This window comes from Pseudonaja textilis, chromosome 1 (genome assembly GCF_049901715.1).
Source record: "Pseudonaja textilis isolate UNSWEBS1 chromosome 1, rPseTex1.2, whole genome shotgun sequence".
NCBI classification, from domain to species: domain Eukaryota; kingdom Metazoa; phylum Chordata; class Lepidosauria; order Squamata; family Elapidae; genus Pseudonaja; species Pseudonaja textilis.
The window spans coordinates 198204538-198224343 of NC_141990.1; the positions used below are offsets into that span (position 1 = coordinate 198204538).

At 37.5% G+C, this 19806-nt stretch overlaps 1 protein-coding gene across 3 annotated transcripts in view; it reads left to right on the plus strand.

The window, feature by feature from the left end:
• CACNB4 (calcium voltage-gated channel auxiliary subunit beta 4) overlaps window positions 1-19806 on the plus strand; it is a 126844-nt gene that overhangs the window by 99686 nt on the left and 7352 nt on the right. For all 3 annotated transcript variants that reach the window (XR_015740781.1, XM_087920213.1, XM_026697225.2), the window contains 7 exons: window positions 2922-3052; window positions 5171-5247; window positions 6406-6425; window positions 6517-6597; window positions 8524-8582; window positions 17847-17956; window positions 19273-19424. Coding sequence is in view for 2 of the 3 variants with exons in the window: in XM_087920213.1 (XP_087776339.1) it covers window positions 2922-3052; window positions 5171-5247; window positions 6406-6425; window positions 6517-6597; window positions 8524-8582; window positions 17847-17956; window positions 19273-19424 (630 nt within the window). In the remaining variant the exon portion in view is untranslated. The remainder of the gene's footprint in view (window positions 1-2921; window positions 3053-5170; window positions 5248-6405; window positions 6426-6516; window positions 6598-8523; window positions 8583-17846; window positions 17957-19272; window positions 19425-19806) is intronic.

Here is a 19806-nt window from a genome sequence, read left to right on the forward strand (position 1 = left end):
GGGGTTTGATCTCATTCATTATTCCTTGAACAACAAACAACAACAAAACATAGGCTCTCGCACTACTGGATTTCCTTAGTGAATAGTTAGGAGTCCTCGGGATGCCACGAGGAGCAAATGGTTTGATTTGTGCCTTGCTTATAAAAATACTACCTTTGCATTTCATATTTTAGAAGACATGAAGGTAACATATGCATAGGACTTCAATGCCATCTCTCTTTTTAATAGTCAAGTAGTACCAGAACATTTATTTTATAAGTGGTTTAGTTATTTTTGCTTCTCTTCCACCCTGATCAGATAGAAATGATTCATCTCATGCTAAGCTTTTCTCATTATTCCATGCGAGACTAATTTTACCAATTACAAATCTGTATCACTGCAACGTTACAAAATTAATTTATTATTTGGGAGTATCCTTAAGTTGAATGGTAGTTCTGGTAAAACAGAACGTACAGAGTCTTGACCTTAGTTGCCAATGTTCAGATTCAATCTTGAGATGAAACTGGGTATGTTTTATTTTGTCGTGGAGAAATCTGGAATGAAAGGGCAAAATCTGTTTCCAAAGTGGAGCTATGTAAGTTGGTTTTCTGAAATAAAAGATGTATTCTCAATATTTTTTTTTTTATGGAACTGACTTTCAAATGAGGATCAGGAGGATTAGGTTACGATTGCAACTTTATGCTAATTTCTAATTATTATGGACAAAGAGCATTTATTGCAAATAACCAGAGGAATCCTGCAATTGGAATGAGAGGTAAATAAGGTACATACTTAAGAGACCGTTTGCCCTTTTATCCCCCACTCCATCCCTTATGCTGGTTCTTGGCAGTGTTTAAATGGGTTCTTATTGCTGAAACACAGTGTTTTATGGTACATATAATTGTTTTTAATAAGACATAAATTATACTCTCCTTGGTGTTTGACACTGAGCTTGGAAATTAAGTATTAGAACGATGTGCAACCATATCACACACTCAGCCCCCTTCCTTCTCCTGAACAAGATGATGGGAAAAATGATTTGATAAGGTTCTATCACTACTTGAATTAGCAGTTTCTGGAGGCTGTGTGTATGTGTGTATTTTGGATCGTAAGTGCTTAGGAACCAGACACCCTTAAATATGTCTAGTTCAGACATCAAGTGAAGTCACTTTGGTAGCAAGCTAAAATGTCAGCAAAAATGGATAACTGCACATTGAAGATATCTCATTCATCATCCATTAGATAATATATTATGTACTTTTAAACAGACTGTGGCAATATTTATTGCAATGCATAAACCTCTCATGCTTAGTTATCAATAGGAAGAAGATAGATTTCTTCTTTGTATACTGCCATGTGCATCTATATTTATTTTTATGGATTTTTTGGGTTATGTATACTGCGCAGAGTTCAATGGAGTTGGGTGGTTGATATATTTGAAGAAATGAATACATGCTTTGAAGAACATAAGGAAAGTGCTTTTAATGAAATAAACATTGGTATTCATGTAACATCCAATTAAATCAACTTTGTAAATAGAACAGATTTTTTTAAAAAGCAGTCTAGAAATTTGGTAGTTCCCCCAATATATCCTCATAAACCCTCACCCTGTCAATAAATAAATGTATGAAATGTTTCTAATATAACAGCTCTTGAACTTGCGTCTGTGGTGAATCTCACAGGTCTCTCTTTGCCTTTTGCTTTTCTCCTTCTTAGTTACCTCCTCATTGTCTTGATCTGCTGAAAAGCCTCTGCTTTATATATTCATTGGGTTACACATTCTTCAGTGTGAATTTATTTCTACCAGTGGGGGAAATGGGAAAGGAAGATACAAAATTGTAGCACTGGGATATTGGCAAATGGAGAGAAAAGAAATCTCGAGGAAAGACACTAAAGTAGGGTCATAATTTGGTTCTTCCATAAATGCATGTTTACATATTTTGGTCAAGTAAGGATCTACAGAAAGTTCTGCTGGAGGTAGCATAACATCAACATAAAATACAACTCAGAGGTTGGCAGCCTTTGAGGGCGAATGTGTCGTTCTGAGGGTGCTATGTCACCAAATGTCTGCCCTTAGGACAAGGGTGTCAAACTTACATCGTCATGTGACGTATGAGGATTTTTTTCCCCCTCGCTAAACCGGGCATGGGTGTGGCCAGTGCATGACGCATCCAACCCGCAGGCCGCGAGTTTGACACCCCTGCCCTAGGACATACTTCCTTATTCATAAAATCCCATGGTGACTATAACCATTCATAAAGCACCCATATATTTCCCCCTTCAGAAGGCTACAGCTATCCAAAGCTTTTATTTTCTAGGAAAACTTGCAAGGTTTACATGGAAGCCATATACATTCTTGTAAAATAAAGATTTCAAGGCTGGCACTTCCATTTGCAGAACACCATCTTCCCATTATTATTTTTTTAAATCAAGCAATGTTTTTAAAAAGTCATTGGAGCAGGGAGTCTAGCTAACTTCATATGAGATATCCAAGGGAACACCGTCCACTTCTCAGGAGATAAATCTACTGAGAGCACCAGTGTGAAACTAATTTTAGTTAAGGAAATTCACCTGATCTTTGAATGGAATTAACAGGGGTTCTTTTCTTAAAGTGATGGGGCTAGAATCAAAACTAAATCTGAGATATTTTAAATTATATTTAGAAAGTCCATGGTAATATAATTACATAAACTTAAATGCCTATTAAGATAGTTAATTTATTACTCTCTATATTATTTCATAATTTCTCACGTCTTCAAATTAATGGTTACAGTTCAGCAGCAAAGCTACAGCTTTGATTTAAAATATTGTAGAGGTTATACAGGAATCAATAATGTGGGAAGGGGTGTATGTAATGGGAAGAGAGAGCAGGACAAGGCATGCCAAGCTAAGTGGAAAGAAGGGCAGAGGAAAGACAGAAACAAATATTTCCTTTGTTACAGAAATATAACAATGACTGGTGGATAGGAAGATTAGTTAAAGAAGGTTGTGAAATTGGCTTCATCCCAAGCCCATTAAGGTTGGAGAATATTCGGATCCAGCAAGAACAGAAGAGAGGACGTTTTCACGGAGGGTAAGATAATATACTGGCTTTATCAAAATTGACTTTTTAAATATTAACTGAATTCGGCTTTTCAGTGATTTGCCCAGTACTTGTAAGCTCTCAAAATGTGGCATTTGTTTTGTGACAGATGAGAAACTATTCAAATTGGGGCTAACAAAATGGGGACTTCAGGTCTTTATAAAGGATTAGATCACTGTTCCTGGACTTGTGCCACCAGAATGGACTTGACTGATCTCAAAATTTCCAGCCAATATAGTAAATAATGTTGCCCTAGATGGGAATTCAGTGACATCTGGAACATACCAGCATTTAGTAGGCTAGTTTTGATAGTTTTGATTGTGCATGCAATTGCTTTGCCTTTTTGGCATTCTATTTAATACCTACATATTCATCTTTAGTTTCATGTTTCTAATTCTTTTATATAATCTTTTGTTAAGATTAAAGCTTAGAAACATCTTGGAAATGAATAAAGTCCAAGTACTGTCATCAGTTCATGATTGATAAAAGATTTCAGTAGCAATATGCCCTAGTTTATGGAGAGCTATCATCTGATTGAAGCATTGCCAGAAGAATCATGCTTATTTCAAAGCATCCTGAGTTTGATGTGCTGTCCAGACCAAGCTAGCTTAAAGATTTTTTTTAAAGAGAGAGAGGAACGTTAAGAGCACAAGTGCTTTGAAATTGGCCATCAGTAGTAATCATCAGAAGAGTAATTGGCAATAAGCTGAAAGGTTGACTTCATTTCTGTTTAATCTGCACTGTGAAATGTGTTTTTGTTTTATCAGCCTCTATGTTTTCTGTTTGGCAGGTCATAACATCTACTCCCCTACCACTGGTAGCAGATGCTTTTAGATTTGTTACAGCCAATAGTTTTTGCTTCCAAACTCTATCCTTTAAAAATAAATAAATATGGGGCTAGGTTATATATCATCCTAATTTTGAAAATAGTTACTCCGAGTGAATGGAGGATGTAACTACTCTTCTAATATTTTTATTTCATGCTCTTGATTAAAAATAAAGTTAAAAATTTAAACCCAAATCAGAAATTTACAGAAATCCTTAGTTGCATTCATTTGTTATAGTAGAAGTTTATTATTAAACTAAAACCAATTGTCAGATTTAATTTGTATACGTAAGAAATGTTCTACTGAATGTAATGGTGCATAATCCTAGATGGGAATATGGTTACTCTGTAAGAACATATATTATCAGTCTGCCCGATTTTTATAGATTGTACTGCTTCTCCTTATATAAAATACAAGATATTTCATTTCATTTCATTTTGTATACAGACAATTATTTTAACTTGTCATTATGATATTAATAACAGGTGTAAACATTATCCACCACATGTCATTGACAATTCTTAGAGTACAAGTAGTACAAATGACATTAATGACACTTAAGGAGCACAGTTGGGACTGGCATTTCAATTGTTAAGTGAAGTGGTCGTTGAGCGACACATGATGTGAGTGTTACTTGCTGTATGACTGCTGCTGTTGACTCTGGTTGTCAGAAGCTGGTTGTGAAGCATGCAAATCAGAGGTGGTATTCAGCAGGTTCTGACCAGTTTTGGAGAACCGGTAGCGGAAATTTTGAGTAGTTCAGAGAACCGTCAAATACCACCTCTGACTGGAGATTTTACAGTATCCCTCTCCTACCACACCCACCAAGCCAGGCCCATAGAATCGGTAGTAAAAAATTTGAATCCCACCACTGATGCAAATAGTGATCATGTGATCATGGAACACTGCAACGGCCGTAATTCCCATCACTTGCAAAGCCTCTGAATCTGAGTCAACAGACCCAAATGAAATGAATTACTTCCACCAACAAAATCAAGTTCTGGGGTTTTTTTGTATAGCAGTTCTAAGTGTAACTCTCAGAGGTCTCTTTGAACATAATGGCAGTTGTTTTAGTGCATAATCTCAAATCTCATGGCCTTTTACTTAGTCAGTTCCAAGTAATTGCCAATACAGATTTGTACCCAGCTCAACCTGAAATTAAGAACGGAAGGAAACACTGATGGCCTGTGTACCCTTCAGGCACATGTAAATAATGCCAAAGTCCTGTTGTGCAATGTTTTCCCAGTGATCCAAATATTCAATGGGGTTCTTTATAATATAGGAAGTCAAGTGGGAATTCATCTTCAAGCCTTGGAGAAATGGTGTCTGGCACGTTTCGGGCTACACCCACTACCACTGGTAAGCTTTCAAAGTTTTCAGGGGAAATGAATTCCAAATAATTTTGATTTGGGAGGTCTTACATATAATGTGAACTTGTATTGTGCTGATGAGGGTCATGTGAGCCTCTTAGATGGACAAAGAACGTGTCCGTGTGGACTGGCCCTCAAAATAATTATACAGTAGCTGTGAAGGATTTTCAAATAGATCCTACTGTTTGTCTCTTAAGAATAACATTTGCCCCTCCCCATTAAAGTTTTTATATCAAAATGTTCTGATTCTGAAAATCTCGGCTATGATGTCTACATGCATGTGAGGCTGTTACCATCTTTGCACCTTTGCACCATATTATCCTCTTTTAGTTGTGTGCCTTAGGTGGAGCACAAGGCAGTAATTTAAAATACGTCTAATGTATTCTTATTCTGGGAAAGAGCAAGAGAAAGGGACCTGCGGTAGCGTGGAGCATCTACCAGTTTGCTTTGTGTGAGTGCCACCAATTGCACCTGTCGTTCAGACATGTCAATTACTGAGATTTCAGTCTCGGGGGACAATGGTCCGTGATAAGCACCTGTTGTCAAAGGCTTTCAAGAGCCGGATTACTGAGTGGAGAGAGGAGACGAATTATTTGGGCCTAAATGAAGGGTGAACAAATGGCTTATGCGCCTCTTGATTTCTCTCTTGAATGGCTTCCCAGAGCTCCCTGACTTTACATCACCGAAATATGGCCTGTTGATGAATTGTAGTCGATAATTTTGGTAGGAAATAAAAGGAAATAGGTATGCTAAGCCTCTGAGAATTCCAGTCGCATCCATTCCAATGCCATTATTATACCCAACCTCAACCTCTTCGGCCTTGCTAAGTGATGAGGATAATAATCCAAAATTGCCATTCTCAGTCACAAAAGAGGAAATGGATATATATTAAAAGTGCAACTTTCTGAACAATTGATAGGAAGCAAGGCGGCTATCCTGAAGCGGTGGTCGCATTCCTGTGGAAAGAAAGAGTAGCTGAAGACAGAGACTGAATCATTTCCCAAGCAGCAGCAGCAGAAAGACAGGCACAGGGGTTCAAACTTAGATGACTCCCAACACCAAATTATTCTGCAGCTGAATTCATGTTTGTGTGGCTGCTATGCAGCAATTAAACAAAATCATCTTGTTGTTTTTTTTTATCTTTCAGCAAAACAAAAACAAAAAGTGGTAAGTGCACAAGCTCCATCTAATGCCCACTAAAAAATTCTTACTGTACTCTTGCAAAAAGTTGGTGTTTACTAAATATTTTTTTGTCCAGACAGAACATCTGCCTCCGTATGATGTTGTCCCATCCATGAGACCAGTTGTGCTAGTTGGCCCTTCTTTAAAAGGCTATGAAGTAAGTGCGCCTGTTAGTAACTGACATGCCAGACTTCTTTTAAACTATATCAAACGGTTTGACCACTTTGTGGGATCGGATTATAGCAACTAAAGGTTGTCTTATGTTTTCCCCCCCACCCCCTTCGGCTAACTATACAAACGTGTTTGAATTTAATGCTACTATTATCAAGCCAACCGTGAAACTTGAGACACACAGTTCTGCAGTGCCCTGTTTGAGCAAAGCCACTTTAATGGTTTATTACTGGGTAAATCTGAATCAGATAACGTAGTCTGACACCCATGAAATGAATAAACCAAGACTTGCAGAGAAAATGGAACTGTCTTGAGGAATAGATGGCTTTGCCAAAGCTGCAACACATTCCCTCCTTTAAAAAAAAAACAACTGTTAAGGAAGATACATACATTCTCAGATAAAATGGACATCAATATTTCATTTCTGTTTGTCTTGAAACAGGAACAAAGCATATGCACGACAGATGGTGCGTAAGAGAAAAGACTTAGCTTTGCTCACTTGGAATTAAAAATGTCTGTTTAAGTGCACAAAAAAATATCTCCCATGGTGCCTCCCAGGTCCCTTGCTTCCTTCTACGATTTCCTTTCTAGAGTCTTTAATTTTAAACAAAAACTTAAAAGGAGCTGGGTTTCTGCAGAGCATAGCATCAGCCTCTATAATCATCTTTGTTTTCAGTGACTTTGCAATGGGTCCCATAGATGTAAAAAAAAAAAATGGTGGGAGACTACAACGCCATATTTTGTTTACGGTGTGTCCATTTATCCAGGAAAAACCAAGTTGGAAGGTGATTGAAAAACTTCTAGGGCAGAGACGGGGAATTATGGCCCCTTTGTGACTTGTGACTTTGGGAATTGAAGTCCACTAGTCATAAAAGGACCATAGTTTCCCACTCCTGATCTAGGGCACGGGTGTCAAACTAACGGCGTCATACTGCCATCATGTGACGCTTTGCCACATTTTCCCCCTTCACGGAGCTAGGGTGGGCATGGCCCGCGCATGATGCATCCGGCCCACGGGCTGCCCGTTTGCTACCCCGGATCTAGGGGGACAGAAGGAGTAATGTAAACCCTACCTGTACACTTTTAGATGAAGTGTTTTGTAATTGAACCTATCCACTGTGGAAACTATCTCTTTCTGTTTCCTTTCTTCCATGCAGACTGGTCTGTTTTGGATCTACTGCTAAACCATGATTTACACCCACCCACACCCACTGGAGGGGTACCTATTCCTGGTTTATGGATATAAGCTGGGATCATGAAACATGGATTAAAGTTGGCCTGTTTTTCTAAATCATAGTTAATACTAAATATGGCTTGGTTAAGTCCAGACATAATAGCTGGATTAATACATAACACTAAGCCATGGGGTTTGTTTGATGACGGTTCTGTTGGGTGTGCAAAACCAGCCATGGTGGTGATTTCACATATTAAGACTTAGTGCCTAAATATTTCGGTAGAAAAATAAAATGCTGTCAATTTCTTGGGGATTTGGAGAACAGAAAAGTGCACCCTGCAAAAGGAACAAGATAAAACTAGCTGTCATTGAGCCAGCAAAGAGGAATCCTTTTTGGCAAGCGTAAAAGAATATTGCCAAACATATTCTGGAAAGCCCAGAGAATTTTTGTGTATAAAAAAACAGACCAATTTGTGACATTTGTGTTTTCCCATTTGCAAGTGGCGAGGGAGGCATGTCAGAAAACTTCCAGGATCTTTTGCAGAATATTTAGTTCTTTCCATCTACCTAGATTAGAAAATGTCTGTTGAAAGAGATCTAACTCAGGCACCGCAGTCAATGTATATAGAACTTTTGAGCATTTGTGATGCCTTACTTTTCCACTTTCTTCTTTTACTTGGGGTTTCTTTTTTTCTGTTATTGATCTTATTACTTCAAATTTTTTTCAATCTCTGCAAGGTGACAGACATGATGCAGAAAGCCCTGTTTGACTTCCTGAAGCACAGGTTCGATGGGAGGTGAGCAGTAATGTCCTTTTTCCCCCTTTTGTATTCATGGTTCTCCCTAGATAGTCAGTGGTATCTGTACTCTGTAGCTGATTTCAGCTGCCATAGCATTATATATAGAAGCATACATGCACGAAAGCACATATGTCTATTTGTTTCTTTCTTTGTTTGTTTGTTTATTGTGTATTATACCATTTCTTTAATCACTATATTATATATACTTAATAAGACTAACTGATTAGATATTTTAGCATGTATTATACATACCCAAAATAAATAAAATCGGGATTGTTCAGTTAATAAACTTATCTGCCATCTTATGCCTAGTTCTGTTGCAGAACTAAACTCAGTATATTTATTTTTGCCTGTAAGAATTCAACTTGTAAAATATACACCGAATTTTAACAAAATATTTTCCGCTGAAATGGATATTTTAAAACTTGAGCTTTCCACTTTCTGTTCAGTAAAGTTAAGTTAGATGAAATTATGTTGTTTTCTCTAAAAAAAGAAAAGAAAGTACAAAATCTGTGCTGAAAAACAAATGTTGCCACCTAATTCATGATCGAAGTACTGAGAACTGTAGTTGATCCAAATTCCCAGGAATTATTTAAAAGGTAGGACAAATGTTTCTGGGAATAAGAAAGTAAAAAAAAAAAAGAAAGTAGCTTGGAGATTTAATTTTTTTAATTTCTTTGGTTTAATCATGCTTAATCATGCTGTGGTTCTCACTTATATGAGCACTATAAAATTTCCAGATTTTTTTTTTGACAAAAATATTCACTCTCATTAGTCTAGCTTTTTCACAGAACTTGTCTCTGATGAATCTGTAGATGATTGCCTAGTTCTATTAATCTGAAACGAAATCTTGCTTGTTCTTTGTTTAAGGAAGGTTATTTGCATGTTTAATAATTTCAGATCCAGGCTTAATTAACTTATTCAGATTGCAGCTTTAGGATTTCTCAGGCTTTTCTCTCCTCTAAGCATTCATCTTAGATTGCTTACTGTTCCGGCTCCCTGGGTAATCCTTAATATTGGATGGAACAGGAAAATATTGCCCCCTGGAGGAATGATATATACTGTATCTCGCATTAGATTTTAATATCTGAAGCGGTCTTTGGATGAAGGGGTCTTTGTGTACAAGTCTGGGTTTTGAAGCGAAGCAGCACTATTCTTTATTACTATTGGGATAAGAGAAGTCCACCAAAAACCACAGGACTGTAGACGAGACTAAGAAATCAGGAAAAGGCAGTGTTGAATATGAGAAAATCTACCTTTTTCAGGTTTAGGTCAAGAGCACAATGAATTGGCAGGTCCCAAAACCTGATCTGCGCATGATTGATCATATGTGAGCAGTGGTGAAACATGCGCCATCACTTCATGATCAAAACATCAGGCATCAGGTTGCAAAACATAAGGGTAGAGCCAATGTCATGGCGCTTCTTGCACTAGGCCCTTTTGACCTAATCTTGGTTTGTTGCAGATGCTTATGCACATTAGACATGTTCATGTATATGCATTCTCCTATACACACATATTTCAAGTTAAGAAGCTGTTTTATACCAGCACTGTGATACATTTTTAAAAATTATGGCAGCTAATAGCAATTAGTAAGGTCTTAGGAATCTGGATCTGAAGATATGAGGAGGGATTGGAGACTAGAAATGCTAGTAGTGTAGAAGTGCTGATACCCTACCCTACCCTACCCTACCCTACCCTATATAGATCAGCAAATCTCCCAGTTTCTTGGGAAGGTCCCTATGTTCTTATTATGAATATGAAAATTTATACTCTCTGGAAATACAACTTTCTTACATTGTATAACAACCCAAAGTAAATTTGAAAGGACTAGCTCTGCAGGGAGTAGTGTCTTATATTCATATACATCATAGCCAAGTTGCATCTAGTGATTTGTGCTCCAAAGCCGTTGTGGAACTTCTTAATCTGAAAACATGATACAAGCTCTCCGACTAGAATTCAGGATGTTAGAAGACATCTTCTTGCATCATGTTTGCTTCCATCCATCTTCCGTCTGCTTCAAGGATGTTTTATTAACGTGCGGTAAATCTGGTGACAGTACTTCCAAATTTTGAAACTGCTTTTTCAATTGATCTTCTTAATTTACTGCTTAAATATTTTTGTGACATTTTCTTAATCTGAAACAATGACACCAACATAAGTCTGAGTTTATGAAGAGATTTAATTACATTTTTGTTTTTAAAAAAATTCTTGCAAGATACATATTTAGGAAGTATAGACTGCAAAAACAGCACAACTACTACTGTATTTTACCTATTTTCCTGAAGTCCATCTTGGCTTTTACCTCATGGAATGATTCTCTGATACAGAAGTAATAATAATACTGAAATATTAATCAAGACTGTTGCAAAGATTACTGAGATGTAATTGAAATGTATATGGTAAAGTGCTATATGAGAATATATAGTAATATAACAGGATTTTAAGAACACAGTCTATTATTTTTTCTTCTGCTCCACCCCAGTACACTGGCTGTACTATTCACCTCCTGTGTTCTTATTTTTTGCCCTTTAGGCTAGAATACAAATCAACCAGATTATTCTGTGAAATTGTGACCCAATCCAGTCCAGGTTGACATGCCTAATTTTTGGAACTCATTTAATTCAAGTTGGGAAGTTAAAAGGAGAAAGATGCAAGGGATGGTCGAAATGACAGGGTAAAGCTTAAAGCCTCATAAATATAAGGATTATGCTGGCCATTTTACACTCTGGGATAACACATCATCGTGTTCCCTACATTAGCATACAGTATAACTGAAATTTAAATTATGTTGGGCCAATAACATCTTTATTTTGGGGAAACTTTGGGGCTTATCTCTCTGAGTTTGTTCTTCTTTATGGAAGCAATTACTTTCTTTTTTTTGAACTGACCTTGTGTCCCTCATTTTTCTCTGAATTTGTTCACTAATAATATGTGTGCGCACTCTCACACACAGCCTCCTGCTACTGCCAAGATCCTTGTCAAAACTTAATAGGGGCATATGATCCCTTTTCTTTATATTTGTTTAAATACTGCGGTGGCTTTCCCTAAAGAAATGAGGGAAGAAAGGTGGAAAAGTTAGACCAATTGGAAGCTCAGGTGTTATTTTTCAGGCTGTTAGCTTTAAAGTGAATATGCAAGTTTCCAACTGTTCTAACTCTGAAGGTGATTTGTGGTACCAAATGTTAGCTTCACAGGTTCTGTTGTTGGCATCCGCTGGTATTCTGCTGGGTAAAAATTAAAAATTCTCAAAGCAGCTGGTAGTTAGTTGCTGGTAGCTTCTTCCATTTTAGGCTACTTAGGCAATACTTTATTTCAAGAGCTAGCATGAAACAATTTATTGCCACCTCAGAACATTATGTGATAGAATATTTACTTTGGACTCATGCCACTTTTGAAAGACATAGTGTGTGGTTGTTGTTTTTTTATGTAGATGTGAAACACTTTGAAGTTACATTAGTCTAGAGAGTTCCCAAACTTTCCGGCTTTGCGGACCAATGGGGGGAGGACAGTTCCATGTGAGGGGCGTTCAAGCATGCGCACAGCTCCATTTGCACAAGCAGCAGGCAAGCGCGCCCACACAAATGAAGCGCATGTGCTAGCAGAAGTGGGGATGCGTGCGTATACGTGCTCGCTTACCTTCTCCACAGCCTGGTTCTAAAAGTCTCAAAGCCCAGTGGTGAGCTTCAGCCTGGAGATTGGAGACCCCCGGTATATGCCAGAGATATATATATCATATGCAGTTGAGGAGCACCAGCTAAAGAACATGAAGGAGAGAAAAACAGCCAAATACGTTCATATATCATTTATCCAAGAGCAGCTTTGAAGCCTGAAACTGGCAGGTTAAGACTTTCAATTATATTCCTGGGCCAAGCTATAGATAAACCGAAGATGGGAACATACAGGCATTTGCCAGTTTTGGATAATTGTGGACACTGTTTCATTTAATAGAAGCTACTAGTTGGAAAATACAATTGCACTGTTGACCTGGATACAGGAAAGGATTACAATTAATAGTATAGGTAGTCCCTGATTCATGACCAAATTTGAATTTCTGTTGTTAAGTGAGACAATTGTTAAGTGGTTTTTGCGCCATTTTATGACTTAACTTGCCACAGTTATTAAGTGAATCACTGCAGCTATTAACTTAGTAAACACGGTTGTTAAATGAATCTGGCTTCCCGTTGACTTGCATGATCCCAGAACATGCCAACCATCCTAAATATGAACCAGTTGCCAAGCATCTGATTTTTGGTCATGTGATCACGGGGATACTGCAACAGTTGTAAGTGTGAAAAAATAGTCATAAGTCACTTTTTCAATGCCATTGTAACTTCACTAAATGAACTAGAATATATATATATAATTTTCCCACTGCACGCGGAATAGCTGGGCTTGAGTCCTGGAGCAGAAAGCCCACGTAAAAATTGTCCGCCTTCCCTGGTGATCTCTCTGGTAATGGGGGAATACCTATAAACTCTGTATAACTCACAGTACAATAAAACATGTGAGATATCTTCAGCTTCTCCTTTACCACATATACATACGCATTCTGCTATTAGTGTTTTCTTCTACCTGCCCTGAAGGAGTGCTGATAGGAGAATATTAAATCTGGCTCTGAAAAAAGCTATTCTTTGTTTTGGGAAGATCAGATCATTTAGATATCTTGCCGATTCCCACACTCCCTGTTTGATTCTGTCCCTGCTGTGGCAAACCAACCTATTTAGTTCTTCTTGAAACTCCATATCCTTCATTCTATTGATTACTACTGGCTTTGCTTGGTCAAAGCCTAGGGACATTAAGAATACTGGTGAGAGCCCATAGGTACCCAGCTTGTGGTCTGTCGCCTGCTTTCAGGGGGAGGGGTAGTTATCAGTCAGTATTAGTGGGGTCAATCCCTCTGGAAAGAAATGCATTTTTAGCCAATGAATGATCATCATCTTCCAGGCTCTTATCTGAGCTTGAGGCATGCCTGCCTCGATTCTTAACTGGGCATTTGGAGTTCCTTTGGGTACAGCTAAGATGGCTGGCAGGAATTTGGTTTGTATATTGCAAGTCTTTTTTTGCAAGGATTCCTGTTTGTGCCCCATATAGAATTTGTGCCAAAGTTTTGGCCTCAAAATTTTTAAGGCAGGAGGTACTAATTTCCCTCCACTGATGTAAAAAAAAAATGTGTTTGAGGACCTATAGGCTGCTTGCAATGTGTGATCCAGGTGTGCCTTCCATGTCCCTTGCAAGTGGAAAACCACCCCAAGATATCTGAATGTCCTAACCTGTTCTAAACTATATCCTTCTATTTTTCCAGGAGTATTGTTTAGGTTTTTTTTTTTAGCAAAAACTAAAACTTTTGATTTATCAAAGTTAAGGACCAGCTTATTCTGTCTACAGTATTCAAATATTGCCATAATTGCTCTCTTCAGTCCTATGGGAGTTTGTGAAATTATAGCAGCAACATGGGCATATAGGAGAATTGGGATTTTACGCTGTGCTACGTTAGGAGGATGTAAGTCTGGGTTCTGTAAGAGATCGATCAGGGGATTAATATAGAAGTTAAAAAGGGAGTGGGACAGGATGCAACCCTGCCGTACCCTTTTTTGTACCCTTACTGGGCAGGTTAAAGTCCCTTGAGGATTACACCTCACTTTCAAGGTGGAATTAGCATACAATTTTTGTATGAGGAAAGGGAGGCGTTTATCGCTGGTAGTGCTTTTTAATTTCTTCCAGAGGGTGTTCCTGGATATTGAATCAAAGGCCTGCTTAAAATCAAGGAAAGCCAGGAAAAGAGAGGATTTTTTTAAAAAAATTTTTAACCAGATGGTGAAGTACCAAGATACGATCCACCATTGATCTTCCTTTGCTAAAACCAGCTTGCTCATCTTTGATTACCCCCGCAAAAATAACCAGTCCTGAAGTCTATACTGTAGTTTAGGTGTTTTAGTATACAATTTACTAATAACACTCAGAAGGCTAATAGGTCTATAATTGCTTGGGTCATTTCTATGACCTTTTTTTATAAATTGGTATGATAATTGCTAATCCCCAATCTCTGGGCATACAGCCTGTTTTATCTATAAATGTAAGCAGAGATGCTAAAAGTGGAGCCCACCAATTAGCATTCTTTTTGATTATTTCTGGCCGGACATTATCAGCATCTGGCGCCTCATGAGCCTTGAGGGTTCCGATCAAGTAGGATATATCTCCTGATGTAACCGGGGGCCAGTAAGGAGTTTGGTCCAAACTAATTTGGCTCTCCTTAAATTAGATGGCTAAATAAATTGCATAGAATATTTGCAATTGCTTCTCACTTAGCAAAGAAAAAAGAAATATGGCTGAATATTCTTGCATACACTATAGTATTGAACCTTCCTTTGTTTGCTTATGCCTACAACTAAGAAGATGTGAGCAAGCCCTTTAAGGTGATCTTAGTTAAATAGGAGCCCCATTGGATGTTTCTGCAGTTAAATTCATGATATCACTGAGTGTTAGTTTAGGTGGTGGCATTCATTAATACTTTCACTTTGCCGTTTCCTGGAGCTCTGAATTATCTTACTTACCCAAAGCTTGTTGCCTGGTTATGAGAAGGAAATGTTTATATTAAGTACAGAGCAAGCATTTCGTCATTCCTACTGACAGATGTCGTTTGGTGCAGCATTTAATTGTGAAAACTGGGCATCCTTGTTTTCCTATAGAAAACCATGGTAACTGTCAGTGGCAAGTCAAGGATTGCTATGAATAAATTCTCTGCAGACTGTATTTTTGTACCACACGTGAAAAAAACTGAGGAGCACCATAACCCATAAAGATCGGCCTTGTCTGTTCGGCATAAAAGACTTTTTCACCCTTTCTGCTCTAAGGAAGAGTGTTTTGCCAAATTGAACATATGCCTAAATGTACATTTTATTGGACTATTTCCTTCATCTTTAGTAGGGTTCTTTAAATAAAATCTCTACTGCTTTGATGTCAGTTCCCTTCTTACGAAGGCAGGATAGCACTGATTTATAACATCTGAAAAGATATACAATAGATACGGATGATATAAATACACATCTAAGCATCCATCTATGGTCTCTCCATCCATCACCATGCCAATATTTCGAAGATAAATGTGGTGTGTTGGGTAAAAAAAGTACAGTAATGAATATAGATATTGTTGAATAATTCTGTTACAAATTGTTGTTTGTAGTAAATTAATATGGTAACTGGCAGGGTTGCCAGTTACCATATTAATCTGCTGACAAGTAACCCTAACCCCATTAGCATTACAAAGTACTTACACCTTCCTCTCTTGTGAGAAGATACTGTATGTAACAATGAAGATTGCCATCAAGTTTTTTGCTATTGAGGTGGTTGCAGCCTTATAGAATAAACCTGTGGAATAAAAATGCACATGGATTGATTTCTCAATCCTAAATATTACATATGGTTTTTATACAATATTTTATACAATGTTTATTCAATATAAAAATTTAAATTAATAAAATGAAAATACGGTGATGTACTGAAAGTGAAATTTTTAAAAAGGAAATAAAAATGTGCGCAATAAGAAAAAAAATTAGAGACAACTTTTGATCTTTCAGCAGTTGTATACAGACTTAATATTACCTCTCATTTAAAATTGTATGCATAGTTCATTTCTTCCCATGCCCAGCCCTTTTCATGTGGCAAATCTAAAAATCATCAGTTCATTTCTATCCATATTCAGCCAAAAGTTCATAAAAGATTTATAGTATACAGTTTACAGTTTATAAAGATACTTATTATGTTATCCCTTTACATTCTTCACATTACATTCAACTTTACATTCTTTTCTCTTCTGCAGTATTCTGCTGTTAATAATCCTCTGCTTAATATTGAGCTGTTGTTGTAGTACCTGCTCTCTTTGACTTCTTCCTAACAAGGTCCATTGATATATTTCTTGGTGCATTTCTTGACTTTTCATTTCTTGTATTGGTTCACTTTTGCATCCACATCTTCCATGTTGAATTTTTAAAAGGCTTCATCAACCTTCTCTTTAATATAGTCACTAGATTGTCCAGTAATTGCTGTCAATCTCAAACAGAATTGTTTCACTTTTGAATCAAGATCACATTGTCATCACTTTTTTAATCTCTTGGTTTAATGCTTCTCTCTTATTTGCATTGGAGAGTCTTCATTTTTATTCATCTTTTGTTCAACTTCCCCATTCATCTTCAGTACAGATTCTTCAATTTTTAAATTCATTTTTCTTCTTTGTTTATAAGTTTTTCCTCCATCCACTCTTCTTTATTTCCCAACCTCCTCTGAATTTTCAACTCTTTGGACCCATTTAGCACTCTTTTATAAATTTCCCTTATCTCTTTGCTAAACAATTGTTTTCTTGCCTAACTAACTTTCCCTTATCTCTTTGCTTAACAATTGTTTTCTTGCCTAACTAATTGTTTTCTTTGGCAAATTTAAACAATCCTTTTTCACACAGAACTATGCATTATTTATTTAATTATTTCAACAATTATTTTTGAAGCAAGTAATTCCAAACTGAGTTGTCCCCTTAGTTCATTTTAAGCCTTCCTACTTTAAATTCTTAGCTGGCTTTTTGCTTTTTATTATTTTTAAATCCTTGTTTGCCTTTATTTAGTTTTAATCTTTAATCTTGGTCAAAGGAACTCCCAAGATAGTGTTAAATAGGCTCTGCTGAGGCTGTGAGCCTGATGTTTCTTCCTTGGCTCTCAGCGGTCATACTTGTGAGGAACCCTGCAAAGTTCTGCAGATCTCCTCACAAGGAGTTGCCTTCCAGAATGCACATGGGCAATCTCCTGGCTTCTCCTTATCCAGAGAAACTCCACTACCTCAGGCTTTCCACCTAATCACTATTCTTTACCTCAGCATTGTCTCCACAGTTTGTAGGCACATCATTTCTCATTTTCTTCACCCAGAAATCCCTTTCTGCAATAATTTTAATAAAGTAAATATTCATACTGTATTTTGAAATTAAATTGAAGGGATGTATTGTACAAAGAAACAGTGAACGATAATGTTATTTGCTTTGCTTTGTTTTGCTTTAGGTTTGTTAGCATTGATGGTGATGGTGTTTGCTAGTAGTGTTCTGCTGGCTTTTTCATAAATGTTTTTGGTAAATAAAATTGCTTTGCTTTTCAGCAGAATTGCTTGCCTCCCTGATCGTACAATATAGTGCTTCTTTTAGAATGTTGCGTTGTAAAAGGCAGTTCAACGTTTTTCACAAACAACTTGCATTTAAATCATTTTGTTCTGTTTTTTTGGTAGGATATCAATAACTAGAGTGACAGCTGACATTTCTCTTGCCAAGAGATCGGTTTTAAATAATCCAAGCAAAAGGGCAATAATTGAACGGTCAAATACCAGGTCCAGTTTAGGTAAGTTTTTCCCCCAGAAATAAATTGCGATAGTTTTGCATGGTGATGGCTATTTCTTCTCCCCACCCCACCGCGCCCTCTCCCCTACCCACCCCACAATTTTGTGGAGGAGGGGAGAAGTATTCTGTTACAAAAACATGGAATTGCCATGCTCTGATCCTTGCCAAGAGAGGAGACAAGGAGCTGGATCAAGATACTGCTCAGTGATTCATTACGGGAGCAAAGATACCACCCGTAACTCCTTCAAGTCCTCCAGAAGCTTGCCTTGGGACCAGCAACTTTGGGCAAATAGTGTTCTGTCCCTAACTTTCCCTTTCAGAGGAAGATGGTAGATCAGCATTACCGAGGGTTGTGGAAAAATCAGATTGCTTATATTTCTGGGCAGCAGTTTTAGCCCAGAACATGGGATGGAAACAGAGGTGGTATTCAGCAGGTTCTGACCAGTTCTGGAGAACCGGTAGCAGAAATATCGAGTATTTCAGAGAACCGGCAAATCCCACCTCTGACTGGAGATTTTACAGTGTCCTTCCCCTGCCACGTCCACCAAGCCACGCCCACAGAACCGGTAGTAAAAAAATGTGAATCCCACCACTGGATGGAAACCACATTGACAACTCTTGTGGATGAGCTAGTGGGGAGAAAGTAATAGCCTTTGGTCTCTTAGTGGGCTTTAGCATCATCAATCCTGGTGTTCTTTTGTCTCATTATGAGGGCTGGGAATTGAGAGTACTTTATTATAGTAGTTCTGCTCTTTCCTAAGCAAGCCATTTCAATTGGGGATAATGGGGGAGGAGACATGGAGCCCCTGGACTCCAGTATCAAGGTTGCCCCACTCCTTAATTTATTTAATATGTAGATGAAGCTACTGGGAGAGACAATGTTTTGGTACAAGGTATGTAAATGGTAAAACCTTTCCTTTTTTTTTTTTAACCATCCATCCTATAATGGTAGTTTATTATTTGTTTTCTTTCAGTTTGGTTTTGCATTTATTGACATTAAATACACAATGATTAGAAGGCACGTCTCTATATTAGACGGATCTTCACCACAGTAGAAATACTGTATACAAAGTTCAAAGTTGCATGGAGAGAGAATGAAGCTTGAATTGAAGAGAATTCTCTCTCTGCACAGCTTCTATTTTTTCAAATAATGTGGTGTCTTATTTTAGTTACCTAGAATTAGGGATGCAATTGAAAGCTTTGAGTGTCAGAAATTGCAAGTACAGCTAAAGTGGTATCTATGTGTAAACATAAGTACTTTTGATTTGTTCCAATATATGTGACTCATGTTTTCTGGGTCTTTTTCATTTTTTTCAGCGGAAGTACAGAGTGAGATTGAACGAATTTTTGAACTGGCACGATCCTTGCAATTGGTTGTTCTAGACGCAGATACAATTAATCACCCTGCACAACTTATTAAGACATCGTTAGCTCCAATTATTGTCCATGTTAAAGTGTCATCTCCAAAGGTTAGCCACTTTATCTCTTGGCTTTTCTCCATTCATATCTGTCCTTGTTGAAATATTTTTCTTTGCTGTATGACATGTTACCTGCACCTTATCTCTAGCCCATGTTTGAGATAGTGTAGCTTTAAGTTGTCCTTAGATATAATTTTACTCTTCAGTGGACACCACCCCACAGCAGCTGAAGATCTGTAAAATGTATTATGTTTCACCATGTACTAAATTAGAGGTTATATCAAGTGAAAAGTACAGATAGTCCTCAACGTACGACCGCTTACAACCAAATTCTGAGCCCAAAATTTCTGTTGTTTAGTGAGACGTTTGTTAAGTGAGTTTTGCCACATTTTATGACTTTTCTTGCCACAGTTGTTAAGTAAATCACTACAGT